At 43.0% G+C, this 26,992-nt stretch overlaps 1 protein-coding gene and 1 pseudogene across 3 annotated transcripts in view; both read left to right on the top strand.

Moving 5' to 3' along the window:
- Positions 1 to 26,992, top strand: part of LOC141121639 (von Willebrand factor A domain-containing protein 5A-like) — a 101,616-nt gene that overhangs the window by 59,211 nt on the left and 15,413 nt on the right. For all 3 annotated transcript variants that reach the window (XM_073611314.1, XM_073611304.1, XM_073611293.1), the window contains exons 10-18: positions 2,932 to 3,076; positions 3,397 to 3,476; positions 4,740 to 4,854; positions 7,991 to 8,149; positions 9,635 to 9,738; positions 11,059 to 11,267; positions 12,504 to 12,599; positions 15,163 to 15,207; positions 22,262 to 22,324. In XM_073611314.1, coding sequence (XP_073467415.1) covers positions 2,932 to 3,076; positions 3,397 to 3,476; positions 4,740 to 4,854; positions 7,991 to 8,149; positions 9,635 to 9,738; positions 11,059 to 11,267; positions 12,504 to 12,599; positions 15,163 to 15,207; positions 22,262 to 22,324 — 1,016 coding nt within the window. The remainder of the gene's footprint in view (positions 1 to 2,931; positions 3,077 to 3,396; positions 3,477 to 4,739; positions 4,855 to 7,990; positions 8,150 to 9,634; positions 9,739 to 11,058; positions 11,268 to 12,503; positions 12,600 to 15,162; positions 15,208 to 22,261; positions 22,325 to 26,992) is intronic.
- Positions 561 to 877, top strand: LOC141124433 (U2 spliceosomal RNA; annotated as a pseudogene).

The raw sequence follows: 26,992 nt of genomic DNA, 5'->3' as shown, positions 1-26,992 counted from the left end.
ATAAAGGTTGGACTGTCTGCAGTCTAAGTAAAGCAGTTTTATTCCAAGGTCTGAGTCTGTGATGAACATTTTTATAGTATGGGCTGATGCATATTGGTATTAAAACTGGTGTATGGCTGTAGGGAACTTGTCAGCTCTTTGGTAACCTCTGAACTACTGCATAGACAGTTTGCTAGAGGTCTCTTGTCTCATCTCCTGCTTAAGCCTCCTGTCCATGAACATGAGGAACAATCTTTGGGTAAAATTTTGGGTTATGAACTGCCATGCAAAAAGTGTCTGCTTTGCATGCCTTTCAAGGGGACTCTTTGGAGCTGCCCCTACTGCCCTCATCAAGGATCCCACCGGAAGCAAGTGTACCTACTGTACCTTCTACCCCAGAAGAAAAAGCCTAGGGTTTTGCTTGGGATGTGGCTCATCCTTTCTTGAAGGCCAAGTAGAGTTCCTTTCATTACTCTCAGTAACCTTCAAAGTTAAGCCTAAACATGGTTCCCAGTTTTTGCAAAACCTGTACACCTAAGCCCCTCAAACCCTTAGATAAATCTTTTTTAACATGAGGCCTTTTCACTTCTCTGCATTTTGGCTAAGATCAAGTGTAGTGTCTGTTCTTATCAGTTTCCAGAGAAGGCACTGTGCTACTCCCGAGTGTGGGGAGGGCACATGCAAATCCAATGGTGTCATTGGACCTGGAAGAGCAATTCGGCAGTGTCAGTGTCTTCTCATGCTGGCTAAAAACAGGTGTAGTCACTAACCACTTGAATAATTGGTGGTATCAATTAAATATGTTAATTTTCTGTGACACTAACCTGATAGGCCAATTTTGTAGAGATGGAGTTTGCATGTGTGTATGTGATTATATATATATTTTGCCATACCTGTTTCAAACTAGCTACGACTAAGGCTATTGCCGAAACGCGTCAGTTTATTGTTTTATTGTCACTCTGTTGTACCAATAAACGACACTTCAAGGATTACAGTTCTTATTACCAGTGTCGGTGTCTGGACGCCCATCGAGACATCAGGGGGCCGAGCCGCCTGGAAGGGTGCTCCTGGTGAGGATGGGTGCTGCTTTGGGTCTGACCCAGGGACAAGAAAGGTAGAAATGATCCTGTCCTGGGCAGGACTCCACCTTCTAGCCTTGTCCACTGTTTACATTCAGATCACAGAAAATTAAAAGAAAGATTACCTAAACCAGCAGCATCTGGACCCAAAAGTGTTTTTTAACCAGTATCAAAGGTGCAGGATACCGAAGGTGGGCCTCCTGACCTCTAGGTTCAACAACAAATTGGACAGGCTTGTCTTCAGTTACAGGGATCCTCTGGTGGAAACAGTGAATGTTCTTGTGACTCTGTGACATCATTACTGCCTGATCTATTTTCCTCACCTAAAACTCCACAGCATTGAGATCAAGGGCATTACAGTGATCCTCATAGCTCCAGACTGGTCTAGGTGGATGTGGTACTCTGAACTGATCAGACTCCTGGCAGATGCTCTGTGGGCTATCCCTGAGCATTGGTATTGTCTTTTTCCCAAGACCTGTTTATTACTCTGCTTCATGGTTTCTGGCTTTAACAACATGGCGGTTGAAACCCAGTCTCTGAAAAGCAAAGGTATCCTTAAATCAGTGATCCTTATGAAGCTTAAAACTAGGAAGTCTACTTCCTGCAAAGTCTACAATCCCTTCCCATCTGCTCAGAATTTGGTTCTCTCTCACCCTTTGAACTGATAAGGGATATTTGCCTTTCCATTCTCACTCACAAGGCTGTGTTACTTGTTGCCATCACCCCAGTTAAGTTTCTGAATTGGTGGCCCTCTCCTATAAAGAACACTTTCTGGTGCTACAAAGGAACAAGGTGATTTTGAGGCCTAGAACTTCCTTCCTGACATAGTTTTGGCTTTTTACCTCATTCAGAACCGTATGCTTTTGTCCCTCTTTCCAGCTCCAGTTTATCAGAAAAAGGTCTCCCTTCACTGTCTGGATGTAGTACTGTGGCTGTCTGCCTCCCAGCCACTGATTCCACTGGAAAGACCAACTCTCTCTTTGCCATTCCTGATAGTCCCCATAAAGGGAAACCTGCTTCTCATTCCACCATTTCCAGATGGCTCAGACAGATCATTATAGTCTTAAGATCTTAAGGATCGGCTTCCACCTTTTCCTTTCAAGGCACACTGTACCACATTAGTACTGTAAGTGCTTCCTGGTCTTTTCTGCAACAGGTTACTGAACCCAGATTTACACTTTCTCTGCATTTTACCAGCTGAACGTTCCGGCCTCATCTGATGGCAGCTTCAGCCATATTTCCCTTCAGGCTGCTCTTTGAGCTGCAGGCACTCCCTGCACTTCTTATTGACCTTTGGCTTATTCATCGACTGTGCTTCTGCTTGATCCCACCTACTGCATTGGTTGCTTACCCCCGGTGCAGTGATCCCGAAGCCCATGACCTGGCGAAACCCATTAACACCATCAGGAGCTCTGTTGAAGACCGGTTGGTGCTTAGATCCCACGCCTTGGGTGAGCCTATTTCACCCGCCAGGGAAACCTGCTTGTATATTATCTTGCTGGTTACTGTAGTGTGAAACGTTTTACTGCTATATCTACTGGCCTCCGAGACTGATACCTGCCGTAACGATAGAATTATTGTACTGACCATAAAATAAATTTCTTGGAATTCATTGAGGGACACAGGTCCCACCTCTCTGTGTCTGTCATCATGCTCTTGGTACTGCTTTTCAACAAAACTAGGGCATGTTGGGAGCAGGAGGTTTTACTGGGCAGTTTGTTTTTTGTTTAACGTCCTAATTCTCCTGTAGGCAGCACTATAACCCAACAGCCTCTAAATGCTTATGTCCCTCAATGAATTCCAAGAAATATTTTTCACAGTAGGTGAAAAATTTGTATAACTGTATATGACCTTAATAAAAAATGTTTCCCAGGGAGAGTGTGGAGTACACACAGAAGTCCATGGAGGAGGCAGTGAAGAAAGTGAATGAAATGGACGCCAGCTTTGGAGGGACAGAAATTCTCCAACCCCTAAAGAAGATCTACCAAACAGCCGGGAGAGCCGAGCACCCCCGACAGGTCAGCGAGGCTGTAAAACATTTGGTAGACTAGCTACTGTTGAGTGTGAAGGACTCCTAAGTACTTGGGTTATGGGGTCAAAGCGCTTATTAATTTCTTAAGTCTGACTTTGCGTTTTGCCTAAAGTTCTCCTATAACATAACTTCAGTATACATTCTATTTAGCAAGGCAAAACAAGTAAAATAAAGTTTAGGCAGTATTGATTACCTGTATTGCTCCATTATAACCATTTATACTTGCGGCATGCTGGATCTAATGTGATCTGTTCAGCTTTTCCTTGTTCTTTTGTATCTGATCCCCTCTCTCTGTCCTCTCTCCAGCTTTTTGTCTTCACAGACGGAGAAGTCGGGAACACAAAACAAGTGATTGACGAAGTTCAGAAAAATGCTCAGAAACATCGGTAATTATAAATATTCCATCCTTTTGTATGAATTAAAATCTGACCACAGTATCCAACCTCACGGTATAAGTAACATGGAGTCCAACCATCCACCACCTGTTTAAAAAGGACCTGAAAATTCTGCCACCTGCTGGCGAGACTTGATATTTAAGCTCCACTACTCAGCCACATTTGTCTATTTATTTTTGTATGCAAGCATGATACAGTTGTATTGTTTGGGTCAATTTTATCTGAATTGAATTGTATATTTATTTATCTGACAGACACACTCTGACTGTGCGCCTCCCTCGTTCCCTTTCCCCACACAGACACAAACCCAAACTCTCCTACTAGCCCATCGCTATGATAATCTGCTTCACTGGCTAATAGAAATGTGCAAAAGGCATAAGGGGGCAGGAAACATAAGGTGGCAATAGATGGATTGAAATTTGTCAGTTTCAGCAGGCCCCAGCCAAATTTCATTCCATGTGTATCCACAGTAACAGAAGTCGATCTATTAATCGGCATCTGCTGAAGGGACCTGTTGGAAACAAGCCTCTCGATCAGCAGCTGCAGCCAATGGCTGCAGCACTGATCTGTGTATTTACACAGTGAAGGAGTCCCCCTGCCAGTACCGGGAGAAGTTTGCTCAGTGCCCATGGCAAGGATACAGAACTGTGCCCCCCTCCTTACACATGCCGTAGAATGTGTGTACCACCTTGTGCCCATTCTTTTCCCCGTTGCTTTGGCTGTCCATGGTTGACAAAGAGTGTGCATTAACCATGCATGCCCAATCGCTTGCTTTTTTTGTGGCTGGAAGGTAGCTGCACATACATGGTTTGTTTTTGTATCAGCCGTGGGCAGATGGGGTGGAAAGTGGGCATGTTGGAGCACAGTGTGTCAACAGTAGTTGTCAGAGCAGACATAAGGCTGTGACCTCAGATATGGAGCTTGCATATGGTGAGGGGGCGCCCTGCTGCTGCGCCTTGGGTGACTGTCCCTCCTGCCCACCCCTTGTCCCAGCATGCCCCCCCCCCCCCGCTTTTAGAACATGATAACACAGTGCGGGGGATTCCCCCATCCACCCTTAATGTGTGGATGGAGGAGCTGGTTCCATTTTTTTCATTCACCCCCCTGTATCATGTATGGCCAGCTTAAAGGACCATCAGAAAATGCTGAATATTTGCTTATCAGAATGGGCTGATGCTAGAGAGCTTTCATCTGTAATTATCCTCTACAACCATTAATAGGGATTTTTTTTTTAAACTTGCACCCTCTTTGAAGGTGTTTTACATTTGGGATCGGTGAAGGAGCCTCCACATCTCTCATTAAAGGCATGGCCCGGGCAGGAAGTGGAATCTTTGAGTTTATCACCGGCAAAGACCGCATGCAACCCAAGGTAAGAGTACACTGAGACCTTTAAATGCAGTGTATAATTAAAATAGAGAGAGCTATAGGCAAAACTTTTGTTCTCATTTTGGATAAGGGAGGGTTAAAACAGCTGACTCATTGTGGAGATTTCCCTTTGTAACACCCTCTACCAGTAGGTAGGTGCTAGCAAGGAATTTTTACTAGGTTATTCCAGCACAGGCAAATTTAGGCAGGCCTATGCTGCAAGCTAGGCCTGTCTTTTTTAATCTGGGGGCTGGGAGTGGTCAGAGTAGCAGTGGGTGTGACCAGCTGTGCTCTAGTTCTGAGGCGCCTCCCCTGTTTCCAGAGAGAAGGTTCTGGAAAAGAGGCTGGGTTTAGAATTGGAGTGGCAGGCAGCTTGTGTGTGAGCCCTGACCAATCCCCAACCGAGATTGGCAGGGGACTGGCCTCATATATAAGCTGAGGTGATATTCCACTCAAGAGAGACGTCGGCTGGGTGAAGTGAGGAATGGCATGTTAGTCTGTCACAGGAGGTCATCCCCATCTGGTAAGGGGGGGGGGGTGCGCCGATCGCAGGAGAGGCTGGGGAAAGCTGTGAGGGAACATTGCCTCTACACGGTCATTGGCAATGTCTCTGCCACCACATGGTCAGATGGTAGGGAACTCCTGGAGCAGAAGGGCGGGTAAAACTGGTGGTACGCATGGTCCGGTCAAAGTTCCTCATCAAGGACTCAGGGCTGTTAGAAGGTCGGTTAGTGTTACCATAGTGGGGCTGGAGGTGTCAAGGGCTGGAAGTGCCAAGGAGTCTGTAAAGGGAACTCTGCTAGTACACGGTCACTAGTGGTGTCTTCAGCAATACACACGGTGGATGATGGGGAGTCCTAAATCAGAAAAAAGACTGTGAGGATCTGTGTCAAGTCGATGTAGCCTGAGAGCTCATGATTTGCAAGTTGGGCTGGCTGGGAACAGTAATCTATACTTTCTAGAAGATATGCTTTTAACCCACTGGGCCTCCGGGGAGAGGTTCTGCAGACCTCAGGCCTAGTAGCAGCGAGCAACAAGAGCCACAGGAGGGAGGACTATTCAGAGTGGGCCCCTACTATTCAATAGAAGAGGATGTGTCATATTCCAAGTAGTAACTTTAAGTTTGTGCAGGAGGAACCAAGTGTACGGGAGGAAACAAGTTATGGGCAGGAGGTGAAAGAGATCTAAGAACATTGCTTTTACACGGTCATTAGTGATGTGTCTGCTATAACACAGTCGGATGGTAAGAGAACTCTTAGATGGAATAGTTCTGCGGAGGTTGAGCTGCAGGAGGAGCAACAGTCTGCATGGAGATGCAGGAGGAAACTAATACTAAATCCTATATGCACATTATATCTTCTGGCTATAACTTTTTTCAAAGTGTACTCAAATCCTTAAATATGATGGCAAAGACTTACCCTATGGGCATCCCATATTCCTATCCCTATCCAACTTGTACCCCCAATAAAACAACAAAAACATAACTAGCAAAAGACTGTTCATTCTCTGGAAAGGATGTATGAAGTCTGGCAGTGGGGTGATTTGGCGGATTGTTTATTACTATCTGCAACACCATGGCTACACCTTCATTTGCTAGCCAAACAGGAAGTGAAAGGAAATCCTTTACAAATTAAGGAAATCCCTTGAGGACCCCAGGTCACCAGAACTGCAGTAGTGTCTCTATTGGAAGATTCCCCTTCTTACTTTCCTGGGAACAACCCAAAAATTGGGATTTTCTTTTACTTTTAGTTTCAATGACAATGGTAAACAGGACAAATAGAGAGGGCGAATATCCCTGACAGGGGTTCTAATCCATCCATCCAAGAAAAAAAAAATTTTGCCTTGAGTTATATTTTTATTAATACAAAATAGAATGAATCTTCTAATTGCAAAAGCAGGCAACTTGAAAATTTAACAAATATTCAAAGCCTTCCCCGTTCTTTTTATAATAATATAAAAAGTTTGGGATGGTTTAAAGCAGGAGGGCTAGGAGAAAGGATGAGCGAATCTGCTGGGGTTCATTTCAGAAAGTCATCAATGCAGACCAGTGTAGCGGCGCTGCTCCCTTCCTTCAATCCCCAGCTCCACCCAGTGCTCAGACTATAAGGCTGCCAATGCCCCTGTATAATATGAACCACTGGAGGGACTGTGGGAACTCCGGTAAACGTCAAATGGTAATATATTTTATTGAAATTACACGAAGCAGCTGTAAAACATCCAATGAGTTTCGGCTGTCAGACCTTAATCATGGCTCATGATGAAGGCCTGGTGGCCGAAACGCGCTGGCTGTTTTACAGCTGTTTCATGTAACTTCAATAAAGGATATTACCATTTGACGTTTACCAGAGTGCCTCCTGTCCCTTTAGTGGTTCACAGTTCAGACAAGATTATTTGAATTCTGCTTAAAGTATGAAAAATCCTAACTTAGCATTGAAGCTCGAACCCCAATGAATTCTTTGATGGATTTTGTCATTTGTTTTGGCCATGTTCAAGACTAATATGAAAGCTATTGTCAGAAAAAGGGAAGGGGGAGCTGGGCACTGCCATGGGAGAAATGTACCAAAAGTTTACAAAAAATAATGTACACTGGGGAGAGGGCCTTTTCTTTAGGCTTTGAGGGCAACGCTCAAAACACATAAAACCCTTAAATAATATTTTAATGCCTTAAAGCGATAAATGATGTTTTAAAACAAAAATTATTACACAGCAGTATGACAATTTTAAACGGCAAGGATAGGCCCAAATGTACTAGTGACAAATAGCACAGGCTGGGGCTTTACCACAAGAATTAGGTTTCTGCAGAGGATACAGCAGTGTTAGTCTAACTACATTACAGGAAGAAATAAATTAGCCTTAAGAGCTCTTGTACACCTGCACCTACCCCCAGCCAACCAACTTTCTGTATGGACACCTCAGCAATAGGGAAGTATGCCATCATATTGTGGGATTGTGGGGGTAGGAGAGTTAGTCACAGGCCGGGGCAAGTCTAGGAGGACCTGGGTTCAGAGGAAGTGGGTTGAATGATGTTGGCCATCAGACAAAAAAAGTACTGTGGAAAAATATTGATTTTTTTTCTTTTGCTCAATTTCTTTTTTAATTTAAACATATTTATTTCTGTTTCATTTTACTAACCACTCAAGGTTCTTCGGGCACTCAAATGCTCCTTACAGCCCACTGTGAAGGACGTCTCTCTCACATGGACCCTTCCTTCTGGTGTGGAAGCCACCGTGCTGTCCAAAGTCCCTACTGCAATCTTCCAGGGTCAAAGATCTATTGTCTATGCTCAGCTGAACGGAAAGGTCTGTGAGCCCGGGGAGGATTCTGTTTTGTGTGTTACATCAGATTCAAAGCTGGGGTAGGACGAGATATAGCAGAAATTAGGAGATCTCAAGACTTAGGACTTATGCCCCGTACACACGGTCGGATTTTCCAACGGAAAATGTGTGATAGGACCTTGTTGTCGGAAATTCCGACCGTGTGTAGGCTCCATCACACATTTTCCATCGGATTTTCCGACCCACAAAGTTTGAGAGCAGGATATAACATTTTCCGACAACAAAATCCGTTGTCGGAAATTCCGATCGTGTGTACACAAATCCAACGGACAAAGTGCCACGCATGCTCAGAATAAATAAAGGGATGAAAGCTATTGGCCACTGCCCCGTTTATAGTCCCAACGTACGTGTTTTACGTCACCACGTTCAGAACGATCGGATTTTCCGACAACTTTGTGTGACTGTGTGTATGCAAGACAAGTTTGAGCCAACATCCATCAGAAAAAATCCTAGGATTTTGTTGTCGGAATGTCCGAACAAAGTCCGACCGTGTGTACGGGGCATTAGACTGGGGCAGATGGACACGGGTATCTTTCCAAATCAATATAGGCTTTGCTGGTGGTACAAAAATACCAAACATGTAAAACCCAATCCAGGGTTTAAGGTGAGGGTAGGTATTTACTTTTTTGAGTCACCACCAATAGACTGTCAGAGCTCTGTTCTCCTCATGAGGGCAGGTAAATAGAGTCACCACCAATAGACTGGCAGAGTTCTGATCTCCTTATGATGGTAGGTAGGTAGAGTCAGCACCAATAGACTGGCAGAGCTCTGGTCTCCTCATGAGCGTAGATAGGTAGAGTCACCACCAGTAGATTGGCAGAGCTCTGGTCTCCTCATGAGCGTGGGTAGAATTTTTTTTTAATAAACATGCAACATGGAAGTGGTGTGTTTCAATGTCACAAAATAAAAACACAAAGTAGAGGAGTGTCTCAGAATCTTTTAAAGTAATGTTTTGGGTTCTGAAGCTGGCGGCTTTGTAGAGCTTTGGGTGGGAAAAACATCCACTCCTAGGCAACATCTTACCTGGTAACCATACCCTGTTGTTAGCGCTGTGCACAAGCTTTTATATAAAATGTGAGCAACTGGCTCTCTTTTCTTTGTCACTATTTGCTGTGGGAGTTTGCTGCTGGATACAAAAGGTACAAGAGTTGCCTGTTTTCGGCAATTAACTAGAAGGTACCATGTTAGTCTGAAACTGATCTAAGTTCAGTTTAGTTTAGTGTTCTCTTTGTACCAGCTGTATAAAGCCCTGCTGTCTTGATGAACAGTACTGTTCCTAAAAAACGGTGTTATATTGTTGAATGGTGATTTCAGCTACATATATTTTACTAGGTGTTTCTTGACTTTAGTAAATACTAACACCCCTTTACACAGTACAGTATCCCTTACATATAATAACTTAGCATTTGATTTAGTTTGTAATTTACACTTTCTCTAAATATTTCCTAGGTGGAGAATGAAGCTGACGGTCAGGTCTGTCTGCAGTACAAGTTTAAAGATGAAATGATAAAGAATGATCTTCGTTTCCCGCTGAAGGTGCAGAACGCAGAAAGGTTAATATGTAGTATTTAAAACATCCCAAATTAATGACAAACATGCCCTGTGTTATCTTTTTACAGTCAACACTAAGAGACTTTCGAAGCTCTGGTCTCCTCATGTACTGTGTCACTTCTCTTACCCACCACCCACAGACTAGCAGAGCTCTGGTCTCCTCGTGTACCGTGTCTCTTCTTTTACTCTGATTTTCTAAGACCCTGCCTATCTTCTTTTAGACCCATTATCCACAAATTGGCAGAGCTCTGGTCTAGTCTTGCACTGTCTATCTTTTCTCAGCCACCACCCACAGACTGGCAAAGCTCTGGCATGCTCATGCACTGTCTATCTTCTTTTAGTACAAACAAATGGCAACCACCCCAACCTACAACTGGCCTTTACAGCAAGGAGCACATGGAAGGGCAACGCATGTCAAAGAACAACAAAGAAAAATTCCCAGATCACTTACCATCCAGTCTGCAACAAACCGAATGTTAAAACCAAAAGTTTAGTTTTCATACATTTGCAAATATGTGCATAAGCTGCAGGGCCACTTCACGGCACCCTAGTTTGCTGCAGTCCTAACTCTATACATTTTGAGAGTCTCCTGATTTGGAGCACATACTGTGTGTGTGTGTGTGTGTGTATATATATATATATATATATATATATATATATATATATATATATATATATATATATATATATACATATATATATATATATATATATATATATATATATATATATATATATATATATATATATATACATATATATATATATTATATAAAATAATGGATAGACTGAGGGCAGGTGTTCCTTGAGGGAGACCACCCATCCTTAAAACTACAGGGATGCACTGGAGACCCAGCAATAGCAGAATAGCAGTGAAGACATCCAGTGTGTCCCCTAACCAATAAACCAACAGTAAAAACAGATGGCAACCGCCCCAACCTACAGTATAACCAGTCTTTTTTTAGGCCCACCATCCACAGACCAGCAAAGCTCAGGTCTACTCATGCCCTTTCTATCTTCTCTCACCGAATATCCACAGACTGTCAGAAATCTAGTGTCCTCGTACACTGTGTAGCTTCTTTCAGGCCCACCATCTACAGGCTGGCAGATGTTTGATATCCTCATGCACTGTCCATCTTCTTTCACCCACCATCCACAGACTGGCCCTGGTCTTCTCATACACTGTCTGTCCTCTTCCAGGCTCACCATCCACCGACTGGCAGACCTCTGGTCTCCTCATGCACTGTCTTTCCTCCTCCAGGCCCACCATTCACAGACTGGCAGAGCTCTGGTCTCCTCATGCGCTGTTTATCTTTTTTCAGACCCACCATCCACAGACTGGCATCCAAAGCTCTGATCTCTGAATTGGAACAAGGAACAGAGTCTCAGTCTGAAGAAGTGAAGAAGAAGATCTTGCAGACCAGTCTGCAGTCTGGTGTTGTCTCCTCTCTCACAGCCTATGTAGCCGTCAACAAGGACACCAAGACACGCGTGGAGGGTCCTCCCGTGCGTAGGGATATCCCAGCTCCAGGTATGTCGTTGTCATATTTGAATGCAGCAGACCAATCCTTAATGGCAATAACAACTTATGTTTGGAAAGGCATCAAATAGTTACTTCTACTTGAGTTAGTTGTCAGCTGTGACTATGGCAGATCTTTGTAATTACAGTCATCCAAAGAATATATTTTCTAAAAACTGATACCATTAGGCGTACCATAACCATGTCATGGAGTTTTGGGGTTATCAGTGGAAGGTAAACTCTGTTCTAACTAATCTGTACAGCTATATACTTGTGTGCAGCGATCGATCTTATTCCAGGTTTATAAATTCAGATATTGTTGATGCAGAGTGTGACACCCGATTTATATAAATTACTCCTCAAATAATACTTTCTGTTACTCACTGACTTTCCTCCTGACCCTTCCAGGCAGGGACTCCATGGCTCCTCTCACTCAGAAATGTAGAGAAACGTAAGAAGTCGGGGCTGTGTTGTAGGCTACATCTCTAATCAGTGGCCAGAAAACTATTAACCCCCCCGTTAAGTACTGTGGTAAATTGTATCTTAACCAAAAAAACAAACATTTAATATAATGTAGCTTCTCAGTACTTATATGAGGCAGAACATTTTCAGCAAATACAGAAAATACTTTCTGATCATGCCAGAAATGCTATGTCCAGGGCTGTCTTTAATATTGACTGGGCACTGGGCAAACATTGTCTTGGGCCCTCCCGAATCCACTTATCAACTATGTGAGGGCTCAAGGGGAAGCTGCCTTGGGCCCCACAACAATGACTGGGTCTGGGGCAGCTGCCCCTTTTGCCCTGTGTTAAAGACAGCCCTGGCTATGTCCTAGTTCTTAAATGAAAGCACAAATATTATCTTTTATTGTATAAACTACTAATCTCATCCATCCACCATGTACTGGAGATGAACAAAGATGGACATGTTTAAAGTCCAGCCTGGGTGACAACCATGGCTTCCCACAGTGGAGAAAAAAGGTGTAGGCAAGAAGCAACAGGAAGTATGTTATTTGTAGGACCACCAGGTGAAAAATAAAGGAAAAAAGTCTGAAAAAAGAAAACGAATGCAGCCACTACATCTAAGTACTGAGCTGTAATATATCACATTTTTGGTTTCGGGTTTAGACACACTTTATATTCTTCCAGCCCTGATGACCACTGTCACATATCATGGTGAGGAATCCACAAGTATCCTGTAGAGTCTGTATAATGGTGTTTATCCCTCATCATCTGTCCTCTCTTACAGCATTTATGATGATGCGCTCAGGATTCCACGGAGGACATAGAATGATGGCTTCTTGTTCTGCTCCCATGGCAATGCCTAACAGAAGCATGTACATGTGTAAGTGATATATTTTTTTTTTTTTTTTATGGTTGCTGATTCTACTGTGCTGCCACTTTAGAAAGCTTGTGATACTCTGGGAATTCTGTCATGGGTGCAGCCTTATTTGTAAGACAAAAAAATGTATTCTTATTAGTAAAAGTGTCCCTATTCCAGGACAGGTACGTTGGTTGGGTTGGGCTGATGGTTAGTGTGAAGTGTAGCATGAAAATGGTGGGGGACAGAGACAGCAGAGGGGAGGCCTGTGGAGCGGAGGAACTGTTGGCACTGATGGAGAGAATTAGGTGGTAATGGTGATGGAGTGGTGACTGTCAGGGATGTACTTTGAGCTGAGGGTAAATGATGGATGCAGAGAGGAATTACTGTGGGTGGAGGGGAGGTTGTTGGGGAGGAACACATTGCGATTGGGAACAGAAGTAGGCAAGGAGGGATGCATTGTAAGCTGGGGGCGAGGTGGCCAGGAAGGGATGTGCTGTGATTGGAGGGTGAAGTGACCAGGGAAGAAAAAAGCTGTAAGTGGAGGGTGAGCTAGGTGAGTTGGCCAGGGAGGAATGCGAGTGAGGTGGCCAATGAAGTGGTGTAACTGGGGGGATGAGAGGGAAGGAAGATGCTATGTCCAGGAGAATGAAATGAAATAACCAGGAGAATATATGAAATGGGCTTGAGAAGGTGCTGTGATGTAGGGAATACGGTGGATGGGAGGGAGGTCCTATGGCCAGGAAAGTTGGTGAGATGGAAGTGAGGAAGATATGTAAAGAATAAGATGGACAGGAGGGAGGCACTGTGACAAGACAAGAGACCCCCACCTTAAAGCACCCACCCCCTCAAGTTGAGGGCATGTGGCCTGGCATGGTTCAGCAGGGGGGTGCGCTTGCTCATCCTCCCTCCTTTTCTAGCCCGCCAGGCTGCATGCTCGGATAAGGTTGTGTTATTGATTTTGGGGGGGGGCCTCTGCTTTTTTTTTTTTTTTTAATTCTGTCGTGGGGTTCCCCTTAAAATCATACGAAACCCAAAGGCCCTGGCATGGATTGGGGGGGAGGGACCCCAAGCCATTTTTTCTTGATTTTTTTTAAATAGCTGGGCCGGCAATTTCAACTGCGAGTCAATTTAAATGTGATTTGACTCTTTTTTTCATTTTTTTTTTTTTTTTTTTTTTGAATGCCATCTTTCCTGCAGCAGGTTCTATACATGCTATAGAAAAAATAAGGGGTTGCGCTAATAACTGGGTTCATCAATATAGTGTCTACAGTGAAAATAATTGAGTCTTAACTGTGAATAAATCAAAAATATTGTGCAGACATGACATGTGAAATACATTCATCAAATAAAACCATCAAAAATGATATCTTAGTGCGTCCCAAAAACATCAACAATGTTTTTGGGACTCACTAAGATATCATTTTTGATGGTTTTATTTGATGAATGTATTTCACATGTCATGTCTGCACAATATTTTTGATTTATTCACAGTTAAGACTCAATTATTTTCACTGTAGACACTATATTGATGAACCCAGTTATTAGCGCAACCCCTTATTTTTTCTTTACTTATCCACAATTGATGTTTGCTGTGGGGTTTGCAGCTTTTCGCACTATAGAGCACTTTGGTTTATTAGCGCGGTTTTTCTAAAATTCCCATCTATACATGCTATAGATGCACCACTTTACAGGCACACTAAGGGGACCCCCCATCCAGGGAAAATTTTTAATGGAATTTTTCATTTTCATTGTTTCACTTAAAGTGGGAACTCCACTTGTCCCCATCAACATGGGGACAAGGTGCTTTGAGGGGACCCCACACTGCTTTTTTTTTTTTTTTTTTTTTGTGAGGTTCCCCTTAAAATCCATACCAGACCCAAAGGACCCCAATGCCGTTTTGAATTTTTTTTTTATTGCCGGCGTTTTGTTTGAATTTCAGCTGCCGGCAGGGAAGCCAGCTGACAGCTGATAAGTCATCCGTTGTTAAGGACGTGGCGGCCACCTTCCTGGCCTGCTGCTTAACAACCAGCTATTCTTCACAGAGAATTTGAATCGGTCGATCATTTTTCGACCAATCCAAATCAAATTCTAATTGTTCTGAAAATTTGGAATTCGTTAGAAAATAAATAAACAAAACAAATTGTAACATGGTTCAGTGAAATTTGTTACTATTCGTTACTATTCTTTTGCAGTTTCAGGTGTGTCCAAATCTCTGAATAACCAAAAATGTGTCCGTATTTGTATTCAGACCGAACCGAATGGCACGTGTCTATTAAGCATATAATACCCAAGGGCTGTGTGTATCTCCGACCTTGTAAAGTCCTGTGTCAGTTGGCTTTGGGCTGCTTACCAGGTCTTTCAGATAGGTAGCAGAATGGCCAACTGAAGTAGTTCCCATGACAGGCTGACAACCCTGCTGCTAATTGTGAGGCAGTGGCTAAGTGTTGTCAGCCTGTGACAGGAAGTGCTGCTAATGGCAGGATCTAAAGTTAAGAAACTTTGCAACAGATTCACAAATGTATTCGATTTACTTATTTACAGATTTTTCCTTTTTGATGTTAATAAAGCTTTTTTTAATGTACAGGTAAATCAAGAGCTGCGCCCCGTAGTAAAGCCATGGCATCCCCAGGTATGTGATTGTACACTGTAGGGGATCAGTCATCAAAATTCACTAATTGAATTTTGAGAATTACTGCATGAGCAAAAGGAAAAACACAACAGGGTTTGCTTAAAGCTGAGTTTAGCATAAATTAAAAACAGAAAAATTGTCATGAGGGACATAACTTACATTTAGTACATGTCCCTTGTGCTGATTGTTCGTGTTTAAGGAAAAATCTTCCTCTGTCCAAGCTCCACCACCCCTGTCGCCATAATCTTCTGGTGCAGCATTGGGTTAATACAGCAAAAGGGCTGTAAGGAGTAGACATGTGCATTCGTTTTCGTCGAAAAGCATTTTCGTCCGAATTTCAGGTATTTTCTTTATCATTTTAACAAACAATAATGAAAGTGCAGAATCCGAAAAACGAAAGATCCGACATAAACAAATGCTTTATTTTCGTTTTCGTTGCTACAACAGTTCAATATAGATAGGAGATTCGACATGATGCTGACAATAACAATCTGTGTCCATCAAACCTGTGGTCGAATGTGCCTGACCTTAACTCTATTAGTCCAAGATTATTCTACATAGAGAGAAAAGATTCGACGTAGGGGAGAAAAGATAAATAAAAATAATGATGATGAGGAATGTTATTGGCTGATTGTAACCAAAGAGGAGGAGCAGTAAAATAGCTAGAACTAAGTACACACGTACTTTGGCTTATGGTGTCTGTTCAAAGTTCTAAGAAGATTCGACGGAGCAGGTAAACTATACGGCATTGTACAGTTTAGCTGCTCCGTCGAATCTTCTTTGAACATTCGACAGACACCATAAGCCTTCAAAGACAGATTCGACCTTAATTTGGATTTTCGGACCAATGCAATTTTTAACGAAAAACGAAATACATAAAAACGAATTTCGGGAATAACTAAATAAATTTATTTTTCGGACGAAAACGAAATTCTGAAACGAAATATTTCAGTGTGCACATGTCTAGTAAGGAGATCTCAAGAGAGCCTGACAATGCCCACTCTTTCCTGCCTGATATCCATTCATAGAAGCCATACTACAGCTTCTATGAATGACATAGGATCTGTACATGTGGGGGCGGAGATATAAATCATCCGCCCATCCTCCATTCTTCAATCCTATGTCATTCAGAGAAGCTGTAGTATGGTTTCTATGTGTGGCAGATCTGGGAGGAGAAGGCAGGCATAGTCAGCTCTCTTGATGAAAGCTCCTTACAGCCCTTTACCTGTATTAAAGTTGAAGCTCCTCCCCCCCTCTGGTGCCTCGTTTGGCACCTTCCGGGGGGGGGGGGAGCAGGTACCTGTCCCCACTTCCGGGAGATCACGCCGTGGCACGATCACTCGTAAGTTCGGCGCCACTCCTCCTTCCCTGCCGCCGGGCCATTCAGAATTCGCAGTGCACAGTAGGGACCCAGCTGTGAAGCCGCAAGACATCACTGCTGGTTTCCGTTACAGACAATGGCGGTGGCTGCACCCGAGAGTCGATGGAAACATCGGTTGGGGTGCCGACATCGCTGGATTCCAGGACAGGTAAGTGTCCTAATATTAAAAGTCAGTAGCTACAGTCCTCTTTAACCTACGTTGCACCAGGAGATTATGGTGACCGGGGTGGAGCTGGGACAGAGGAAGAGTTCACCAAAAACATGAGCAATCAGCACAAGGGACATATACTAAATGTAAGGTACAGGATGTCCTTTGTGCCGATTTTTCTATTTTTAATTTTGGCTAAGCTTTTAAATATAGCTACTGTATAGCCTATTTTTTTTATTTTGGATGGAGCAAGAAAGGATTAAAACTCCTGTCCAGCTTTTATTGCTTGAGTGGAGTGAAAGATTAAGAATGTTGACTCATACAAAAGAGTCTATTAGGAGTTGACAGACAACATATTTCATTGGTTATGCACAGAAGCTCCTTCATCAGGACTTAGATATATTGTGCAAGAGGAAACTTGATGGAGGTCAATTTTGGGTTTCAATTCTTAAGCTGTAGCTAGAAGCTTACTCAGCTAAATTGTCTAATAGCCAGACAACCTAACTGAGTGTCACATACCTGGTGGAGATAGAGCTGTAAAAGGGGCTTCTCTTGGACCTTTTGTCCAACATCCTTGGTAGTGATGACAGGAGGTGTGAGGACACAGAGTAGTGCGAAAGCAAGTAAAACCCACTGAGGTTTGCAAGAAGAAGGTGACCATGGATCACCAAGCAGGGACCAGGATCTGGAACATGGTGAGGCTTGATCAGCAGGCAGGAACATAGCCAGGACCATAGCCAGGACAAAAGGCTATCAAGAGCTGGGCAGTGAAGGTACAGGAACATCAGGCAGAGGCTAAGTCAAGAAACAGGCTAGGGTCGGTACACAGTCAGGCAGCGAGGCACAGAAGCACAAGACAGGAGCAGGGTCAGAGTACAAGCTGAGGCGACAATAGGCAGGCAGGAATCCAGAGATTGGTCAAGGCAGTGGCTCACCCCCCCCCCCCCCTTCTCACTGTCTGCCGGTCAATCCGGCACTTACCCCATCTAGGCAGCAGGCAGCAGGCATCGTGTAGCGGCACCTGTGTCCTTTCCTCCATCGGCCATGGGTCTCCTCCCCTCCCCCTAGGCATCCAAAAGGATCGCCTGTCCCTTCAGCCAATTGGGTGACAGGTCTCAGACCCACTTCCTGATTGGCCGGGAGGAGGATCAGTGTTAGAATACCAAATATTCATTCGCTATTCTAACACACCTGGGTGGGTTCGGAGCGCATTCTCTGCATCCCGAGCCCACCCTATTTTGAAGCCTATTAGAGCTTCTGGCTCTAATCAGTGCTTCAAAAAAAAAACATCCTCGTATTGGAATTCATGTGTCTGGCGTCCTGAAAGGGGTCCGAACGCATGGATATGGGGGTGGTGCTTGTGTGCCCTTAATGGACGAGCCACCCCTGGGTCAAGGGCAAACTTGGTCATGCACGGGTAGGCAGATATAGCAGGTCAAGGTGCAGGTTAAACAGGAACTAACTGAAGACCACTCAGCAATTAATCCTTAAAAAGGATAATTAAACTCAAGAACAAAAACATTTATATAGCAGCACATTTAAACCTTTTTTATGTGCAGCTGTTTTGGGCATGCGTTGAGCAAAGGAACACAGGAAGTCTTTCATCTTCAGGTTATACTGCCACCTACAGGAGGATTGGACACTGGCAAGCAAAAAATCTAGACCAGCCCAAGAACAACCCGACCAATAAATAAATAGAATCCCTCTCTAGAGCGTTGTTTTCCAACCTTTTTTTCAGTCAAGGCACCCTTTAAAATTATGGACAATCTCAAGGCACCCTTTAAAATTATGGACAATCTCAAGGCACCCTTTAAAATTATGGGCAATCTTGAGGCACCCTCCCAAATTATGGACAGTCTCGAGGCACTCCATCCTAAAATGTAAAAACTATTCTAATAGTTTTACATAATGCAGCAATATCCACACATGTGGGACACCCAACGTTAAAGGTGCAAGTTGGTACTGACTAATATTCCAATGTTTCACTTCATCCTCAGTTTTTCTCCATCACTCAGCTAATGTGACCCCAAAACTGATGGAGAGAGGCAGGGGAGTGTCAAACAAGCATGCTATGCTCCTTATCAATTGATGAGGTAATTGGTCGTTAGTAGTTCAGCAGCTAGAAGTTTGTATTGGTGCACAATCAAAACTTGTGGCTTTGTGTAACTAAAAAGCAGCCTTCATCCACCCGCTGCCTTGTATACAATTTTTGGGCAATTTTTAGGCATTTTGCTGAGGCACCCCTAAAGAAATCTCAAGGCACCCTGGTTTGAGAAGGCTGCCATAGAGCTATGGTCCCCCAGACAGGACCTTCTCTTCACCCTCTCCTAGCTATGACCTTATTTTGCTAAACCCTGGGTGACTGTTCCAAGGGACCTTGTCACTGCTTCAGCTGATCCAGTGGTCATAGAACATTTGGAGCAAATAGTAGCAATTTTAAGCTACAGTTGTGCTGGACTGCTGGAGGAGCAACGTTCTCAATTAGTGGAAAGGGTAGTGTTAAATGATCTAGCAGATTTAGATGGACTTTGTATAAGTGACTAAGGATTTAAAGCCCAACTCCAGCGGTCAACTATTAACCACTTGCCGACCGCGCTATAGCCAAATGACGGCTACAGAGTGGTCATCCAGTTCTGTCCTATCACAGCTCATCACATGTAAGCAAATGCCAGATATCAGCATTTTCTTTTCCTCAGCACTGTCACTGTTTGAGGAGAGGAAAGCCAATAACCATTGTTCCTGTGACAAGGCACACCTATACTGATAATCAGGGCACTGATTATCAGTGCAGCCCCATCAGTGCAGCATATCAGTGCCCATCAGTGCAGCCTTATCAATGTCCATCAGTTCAGCCTATCAGTGCCCATCAGCTTGTTGACCTGGGAGGAGTCCTATGCACCCTGTCGTGCAGTGTGACTGAGTCATCATTGTTGAAGTCTTGTCTCCCAATCAACATCCTGTAGCTCCACGTGACTTACCTGACCTTGCAACATGGGACTATTCTGGTGGATAGTCATCTGAACCAGATTCATTCTAACGACGCCATGATGATGGGGTAATCCAACCAATCAGAAGTCCCACTGTGGCAAAAGAAGTAGATTGAATCCTGTCAAGGGCAGATCATGTTCCTGAGTTGTCAACCATTTACATGGAAGGCACGGAAAATTGGCTGGATGCAGGGGAGTGGTCCCTACAACCGGCGTGTTACAGGTGGGGGATGCCATCTGTGGAATTCCTTGCCTCAAGATTCAACAGCAGATTTGACAGGTTTGTCTTAAGGTACAGGCATTCTCTATTGGAAGCAGCGAATGCTCTGGTGAGCCAGAAGGATCAATTGACCCTTATCTGTACCTTTTCCTCACCTAAAACTTTTTCCTCATCTGCTTTGCTGGATCAAGATGGAAGTCATTCCAGTGACCCTTATTGCTCTGGATGGGCCAAGGCGATTGTGGCACTCTGATCTGGTAAGACTCCTGGTGGGTGCTCCGTTAGCTCTACGAGATCATTTAGATCTTCTGTCTCAAGGACCAAGTTACCATCCTGCTTCACACTCATTGGCTTAATGGCATGGCTGTTGAAGCCCAGGTTCTGGGAGTCAGGGGGTATCTCTGAGCCAGTGATTCCTAGGGTATTAAAAGCTAGAAAGTATTTAATCCTTCAAGGTCTATCATGGGATCCGGGGCTTCATCCCTAGAAGCTTCTCCATGGAATGAATCCTCTGCTTCCTACAGCTAGTTCTGGACCAGTGTTTGGCTCTCAGCACAAAGGTCAGGTTTATGCATTTTCTATGTTTTAGTGACTGTTGGCCTCTCATTCCTTGATTCTGTCAATTATACAGAGAGTCCCCCATGTAGTTCTCCCTATTTGTTCCCAATGACTCCATAGCACCTGAATCTGGTTCTCTCTTTGCTTCAGAAGCTGTCAGTTGAACATAGTAGAAACATTCCTCTCTCTTTTCTGACCCGGAAGGTGATCTTGCTTGTAGCCATCACCTTTGTAAGATGAATTTCCAAACTGGTGGCCCTACCTAGCAAGAAACCCCCATAAAGTCCTCTGGAGGTTGTATACAGTACATTGTACACAATTAGGGGAAGCCAAACACCTATTTTTCTGCAATCAAAAAGGGGATAGGTAGGTTGAGGGTATAATGTACTAACCTGTAAAATGAATCAACATGTCGCTGACCGCAGGTGAGACTAACCTATGTGAAGAGCAAATGCCATCCCATTTCTTTGTAGACATAACTGGTATTAATGTTTGCTATTTAGTCTTAACAGCTAGTGGTGTTTTACCCAAATTTGGTATTCAATAACTGGGAAAAAAGAGTGGAGAGTAACCCTTTGGGACCATTGTAATTTCAAAACTACTATTAGAGAGAAAGATGGGCAAATCATGATCTCTAAATTGTGTCTCCAGACCACAGCGTAGTAAAAATGTATTTAAAAAAAAAACGTGAAGCAGTCCATGTTTCTATTGTAGTGGTGAGTAAATGAGTACCTTCAACCAAAAAGAGAAAACCACTGTGTCAGACTTTAGAGGCAGATTGGACCATAGCATTTTTGTTAAAAATTCCTATTTTATTTATACATAGAAAAAGAAGGTAACATATGCAAAATATCCAAAATTTCATTTAAAAACATGTAATCACATATATGTATAGTCGGCGCAGCAATGGTCAGATATTTCCAAACTATATAATTCATGGTACATGATCTTGGGTGAGCGAGCCCCTGTGTGTCAACGCGTTTCGCTGGTCCGCTTCCTCAGGACACACATTTGGTTAAGTATAAAAACAACAGGCCTCACTTGCCTGAATGTGCGTACACATGCATACAAAGTCTCCCTGGGTGGGCACCGGAGCAACAGGAATGGCCAAGCAATGTATACCCCAAGTCATCTGATATAATCAGAGAACTGATATTGAAAGAAGAGGCATTTACAAGGCACACATAAATTGTATTGAAGACAAAAAGCTGCATAGAAGAAGGTAAATGGGCATCAGCAAATACTGACTGTGAGAGAAATAGCAGCCAGATCTTGATATCTTAATATCAGTTGGAAAGCTTCAGGTGAAGGGTCATTGCATATGAAGTTCATTTATGGAGGATATATAGCACCAGACCTTCCAAGGCAGTGCAACCATATAACAACCCAGGGAGCTACCTGAATGGAAGCTCCCTGGGTTGTTATATGCGATCCTATTGGCCACCGAGGAGGAGGAGGGAGGAGACACCGCTTAGAGGGAGCGCTGTCCGTGACCTAGATGGGTATGTGCGGGGCTGGTGACCGACCAACTGGGGTGGGTGCCTGTGACCCGACCAACCCCCACTCCAAAAAAATATACCAATATACCACCACTGAAGATATAATTTACATAACTTACCAGAGTCAAAAATTAAATTTACCTACACTGACACTACTAGCACACTAGAGGGTGCTACACAGGTATATAGGGAACAAGTAGGGAAATGTGTCAGAGAGATTGAAGGTAAAAGGACAAATTTCTTTCTGTTATGTTTTAACAGCACTTTCGTTTGGGGGACCACCTGTGATGTTTGACAGTCTGATTGAACAAAATGCTACGAAAGGTAAGAAGAACGGTCATCTTTATTTTCCAGTTACAACGTCATGATTGTCCGGAAACTTTTACCCCCTTCTAGTCCAGGCCAATTTTTCAGCTTTCAGCGCTCTCACACATTGAATGGCAAAGTTAGTCTGTACCCAAATTAAATCTTTATAGTTTTTTCTCACACAAATAGAGCTTTCTTTTGGTAGTATTTAATCACCACTGTATTTTTTTTTGTTAACGTGTATATATAGATATATATATATAGATATATAGATATATATATCTATATATCTATATCTATATATATACAGTGGGGATGGAAAGTATTCAGACCCCCTTAAATTTTTCACTCTTTGTTATATTGCAGCCATTTGCTAAAATAATTTTAGTTCATTTTTTTTCCACATTAATGTACACACAGCACCTCATATTGACAGAAAAACACAGAATTTGGCCCAGTCTGAGGTCCTGAGCACTCTGGAGAAGGTTTTCGTCCAGGATATCCCTGTACTTGGCCGCATTCATCTTTCTCTCGATTGCAACCAGTCGTCCTGTCCCTGCAGCTGAAAAACACCCCCACAGCATGATGCTGCCACCACCATGCTTCACTGTTGGGACTGTATTGGACAGGTGATGAGCAGTGCTTGGTTTTCTCCACACATACCGCTTAGAATTAAGGCCAAAAAGTTCTATCTTGGTCTCATCAGACCAGAGAATTTTATTTCTTACCATTCTGGAGTCCTTCAGGTGTTTTTTAGCAAAACTCCTGGTTTTCATGTGACTTGCACTGAGGAGAGGCTTCCATCGGGCCACTCTGCCATAAAGCCCCAACTGGTGGAGGGCTGCAGTGATGGTTGACTTTCTACAACCTTCTCCCATCTCCCGACTGCATCTCTGGAGCTCAGCCACAGTGATCTTTGGGTTCTTCTTTACCTCTCTCACCAAGGCACTTCTCCCCCGATAGCTCAGTTTGGCCGGGCGGCCAGCTCTAGGAAGGGTTCTGGTCGTCCCAAACGTCTTCCATTTAAGGATTATGGAGGCCACTGTGCTCTTAGGAACCTTAAGTGCAGCAGAAATTTTTTTTGTAACCTTGGCCAGATCTGTGCCTTGCCACAATTCTGTCTCTGAGCTCTTCAGGCAGTTCCTTTGACCTCATGATTCTCATTTGCTCTGACATGCACTGTGAGCTGTAAGGTCTTATATTTAGACAGGTGTGTGGCTTTCCTAATCATGTCCAATCAGTATAATCAAACACAGCTGGACAAAATGAAGGTGTAGAACCATCTCAAGGACAGAGATGAGATCATCTCTCATCGCCGGCTCTCCCTCCTCGCACAGAGACAGCGTGTGAGGAGGGAGAGCTAACGGCTGCAGCGTGAGTGTCAGAAAAAAAAAAGTCTGTCATCAGTGCCCCATGTCATCAGTGCCACATATTAGTGCCATCTGTCATCAGTGCCACGTGTCATCAGTGCCACATATTAGTGCCATCTGTCATTAGTGCCACGTATTAGTGAATTCTGTCATCAGTGCCACATCAGTGTCATCAGTGCCACGTATCAGTGCCATCTGTCATCAGTCCCACGTCAGTGTCACGTGTCATTGTCCTGGTGCTCCAGGGCCTTCAAAAGTGTAATAGGTAGTCAACAAGTTAGATGTATAATTTATGCTCCTAGAACACATGATGGAGCTCCCTGCATGTTGGGCCTCTCTATGTGGCCAGGCTGTGAAAAGGTCCCACACATGTGGTATCGTAATACTCAAGAGGAGTGGCAGAATGTATTTTGGGGTGTCATTTGTGGTACACATGCCATGTGAGATAAATAACCTATTACAATGACAATTTTGTGGGGGAAAAAAAATCTTAATTTTGCAAAGAATTGTGGGAAAAAATGACAACATCAAAAACCTCACCATGCATCTTACTAAATACCTTGGAATGTCTACTTTCAAAAAAGGGGTCATTTGGGGGGGTATTTGTACTTTCCTGGCTTGTTCGGGTCGCAAGAAATGAGATGGGATGAGAGGCCGTCAGTACATCAGGTGTGATCAATTTTTTAGGATTTGCACCATAGCTTGTAGACTTTATAACTTTTCACAAAGACCAAATAATATCCACTAATTTGGGTTATTTTTACCAAAGATATGTAGCAGTATAAATTGTGGTCAAAATGTATGAAGATAAATTAATAATTTGCAAAAATTTTATCACAGAAAAATTCGGGTTTTTTTCCAAATTTTCTGTCTTTTTTCATTTATAGCGCAAAAAATAAAAAACCCAGAGGTGATCAAATACCACCAAAAGAAAGCTATATTTGTATGAAAAAAAAGGACAAAAAATTAATTTGGGTACAGTATTACATGACTGAATAATTGTCATTCAAAGTGTGAGAACGCTGAAAGCTGAAAATTGGTCTAGGCAGGAGGGGGTTTAAGTGCCCAGTTGTCAAGTGGTTAATGAGGAAAAAAAATAAACTTAAATGATTTTAGCAAATGGCTGCAATATAACAAAGAGTAAAAAATTTAAGGGGGTCTGAATACTTTTCGTCCCCACTGTATATATATATATATATATATATATATATATATATATATATATATATATATATATATATATATATATATATATATATATATATATATATATATATAATACAGAAAATTTTGAAAAAAACATGTTTTTCTTAATTTTATTTGCAAAATTTTCTAACAAAAACTATCTTTCTTCATAAATGTAGGCCAAAATGTATTCCACTACATTTCTTTGGTAAAAATAACCCAAATCAGTGTATATTATTTAGTATGTGTGAAAGTTATAGAGCCTACAAGTTATGGTATATACAGTATCTCACAAAAGTGAGTACACCCCTCACATTTGTGTAAATATTTTCTTCTATCTTTTCATGTGACAACACTGAAGAAATAACACTTTGCTACAATGTAAAGTAGTGAGTGTACAGCTTGTATAACAGTGTAAATTTGTTGTCCCCTCAAAATAACTCAACACACAGCCATTAATGTCTAAACCGCTGGCAACAAAAGTGAGTACACCCCTAAGTGAAAATGTCCAAATTGGGCCCAATTAGCCATTTTCCCTCCGTGATGTAATTTGACTTGTAATGCCCCGTACACACGGTCGGATTTTCCGACGGAAAATGTGTGTAATCGGAGCTTGTTGTCGGAAATTCCGACCGTGTGTGGGCCCCATCGGACATTTTCCATCGGAATTTCCAACACACAAAGTTTGAGAGCAGGCTATAAAATTTTCCAACAACAATTCCGGCGTCAATTCCAGCGTCAATTCCGACCGTCTGTGGCCAATTCCGACACACAAAGTGCCACGCATGCTCAGAATAAATTCAGAGACGGAACAGCTCGGTCTGGTAAAATTAGCGTTTGGAATGGATAGAGCACTTTCGTCACGCTGCAATGTTTTAAATAGTTTAATGCAGCGCACTCTCTTCTTCTTTATAATGCTAGAAGAATGAAGTTGTTTTGCTGCTCATATTCACACAGACTTCTCACAAACTTCTTTCTTTATTATTTATAGTGATTTCATCAATATAATATTTGTATTTGTCACATCTTATAAATTTTTTTTTTTTTTTGGTTAGTATTTTTTTCAAGCCTGATCTTTTTGAAAAAATTTTTTTTAAACTCCAGAATATTTTTGGGTTTGTTTTGTGTGTCAAGTTACCACAACACCATTACTATCTTGTATTATTTAATCTCAAGGAGATTGCTTGGTGTTGGTGTCTCTTGTTATTTCACATTGTATTTTTTAAATAGACCTGCCTCCTCACAAACTGTCCTTTTTGAAGGAAAACACACATAGGTGCTCATAACCAAACAAAGAGGGAGGCAACGCTGGAGAAACAGCAGAAATTGGCGAAGCCTTTGGCCCCCAGGGCACACATCAATTATTTCCTGGCAAAATTGGTGGCCTGAGGAGTCCATATATAAGGGAGTGCAGTCTAGTCCAGAATTCCAAGAGATCCTGAACAGCTGCAGATGACATGTATGTTCCCAGGCTGTGGTCATACAAGAGCCTGCATCTTTTGTCAGACCAGACTGAACCCAGGTCATCACTCTCTGGTCTTCCTTCCACGCTGTGTGGTCCAACTCACACAGGTGGGTTTTGGGTGTGATTTCGCCCCTCACCCCCTTAGTTAGTGTTTTGTAAAGAAGGTCCTCATACATGAGGCGTTGACCCTCCTGCATGCCCTGCAGTTTTGTGGCAGCCATGCAGACAAAGGCCTCTTCAGGAGTGGGGAAGGCTCTGAGGGACGCAGAAGCCTCCTGAATCAGCCTGAGTGCTGAATGCTGCACGTTACTCCCCTTCCTGGGTCTTTTGGTTGGAAGGCGGAGGGGAGGAACCTGCGATTCTGTCAGGCTCCTGCTGGGCCCTGTCTTCTCCTGGCTGCCACTAACCCCCGCCTCCTCCTGTGTGCCACATTCCACAGCCTGCTCCTGGCTGAGGTCTTCCTGTGTATGGAAAAGGGACATCGTTTTAGTTTTTTATTCATCAATCACACACAATTTTCATCTCATGACTGTTGCAAATTGAATGTTAACAAGAATAACAGACTAGAATTCTGAGCCCAGCATTTTTCATTCTTGTCCCAATTTTTGGTGCCCACTACTGTCTATTGATATGTAAAACACTTTATGAAATCAGCAATTAATGATC

This window comes from Aquarana catesbeiana, linkage group LG01 (assembly GCF_042186555.1).
Source record: "Aquarana catesbeiana isolate 2022-GZ linkage group LG01, ASM4218655v1, whole genome shotgun sequence".
Taxonomy (NCBI): Eukaryota; Metazoa; Chordata; class Amphibia; order Anura; family Ranidae; genus Aquarana; species Aquarana catesbeiana.
This window is presented reverse-complemented; position numbering and strand designations above follow the sequence as displayed.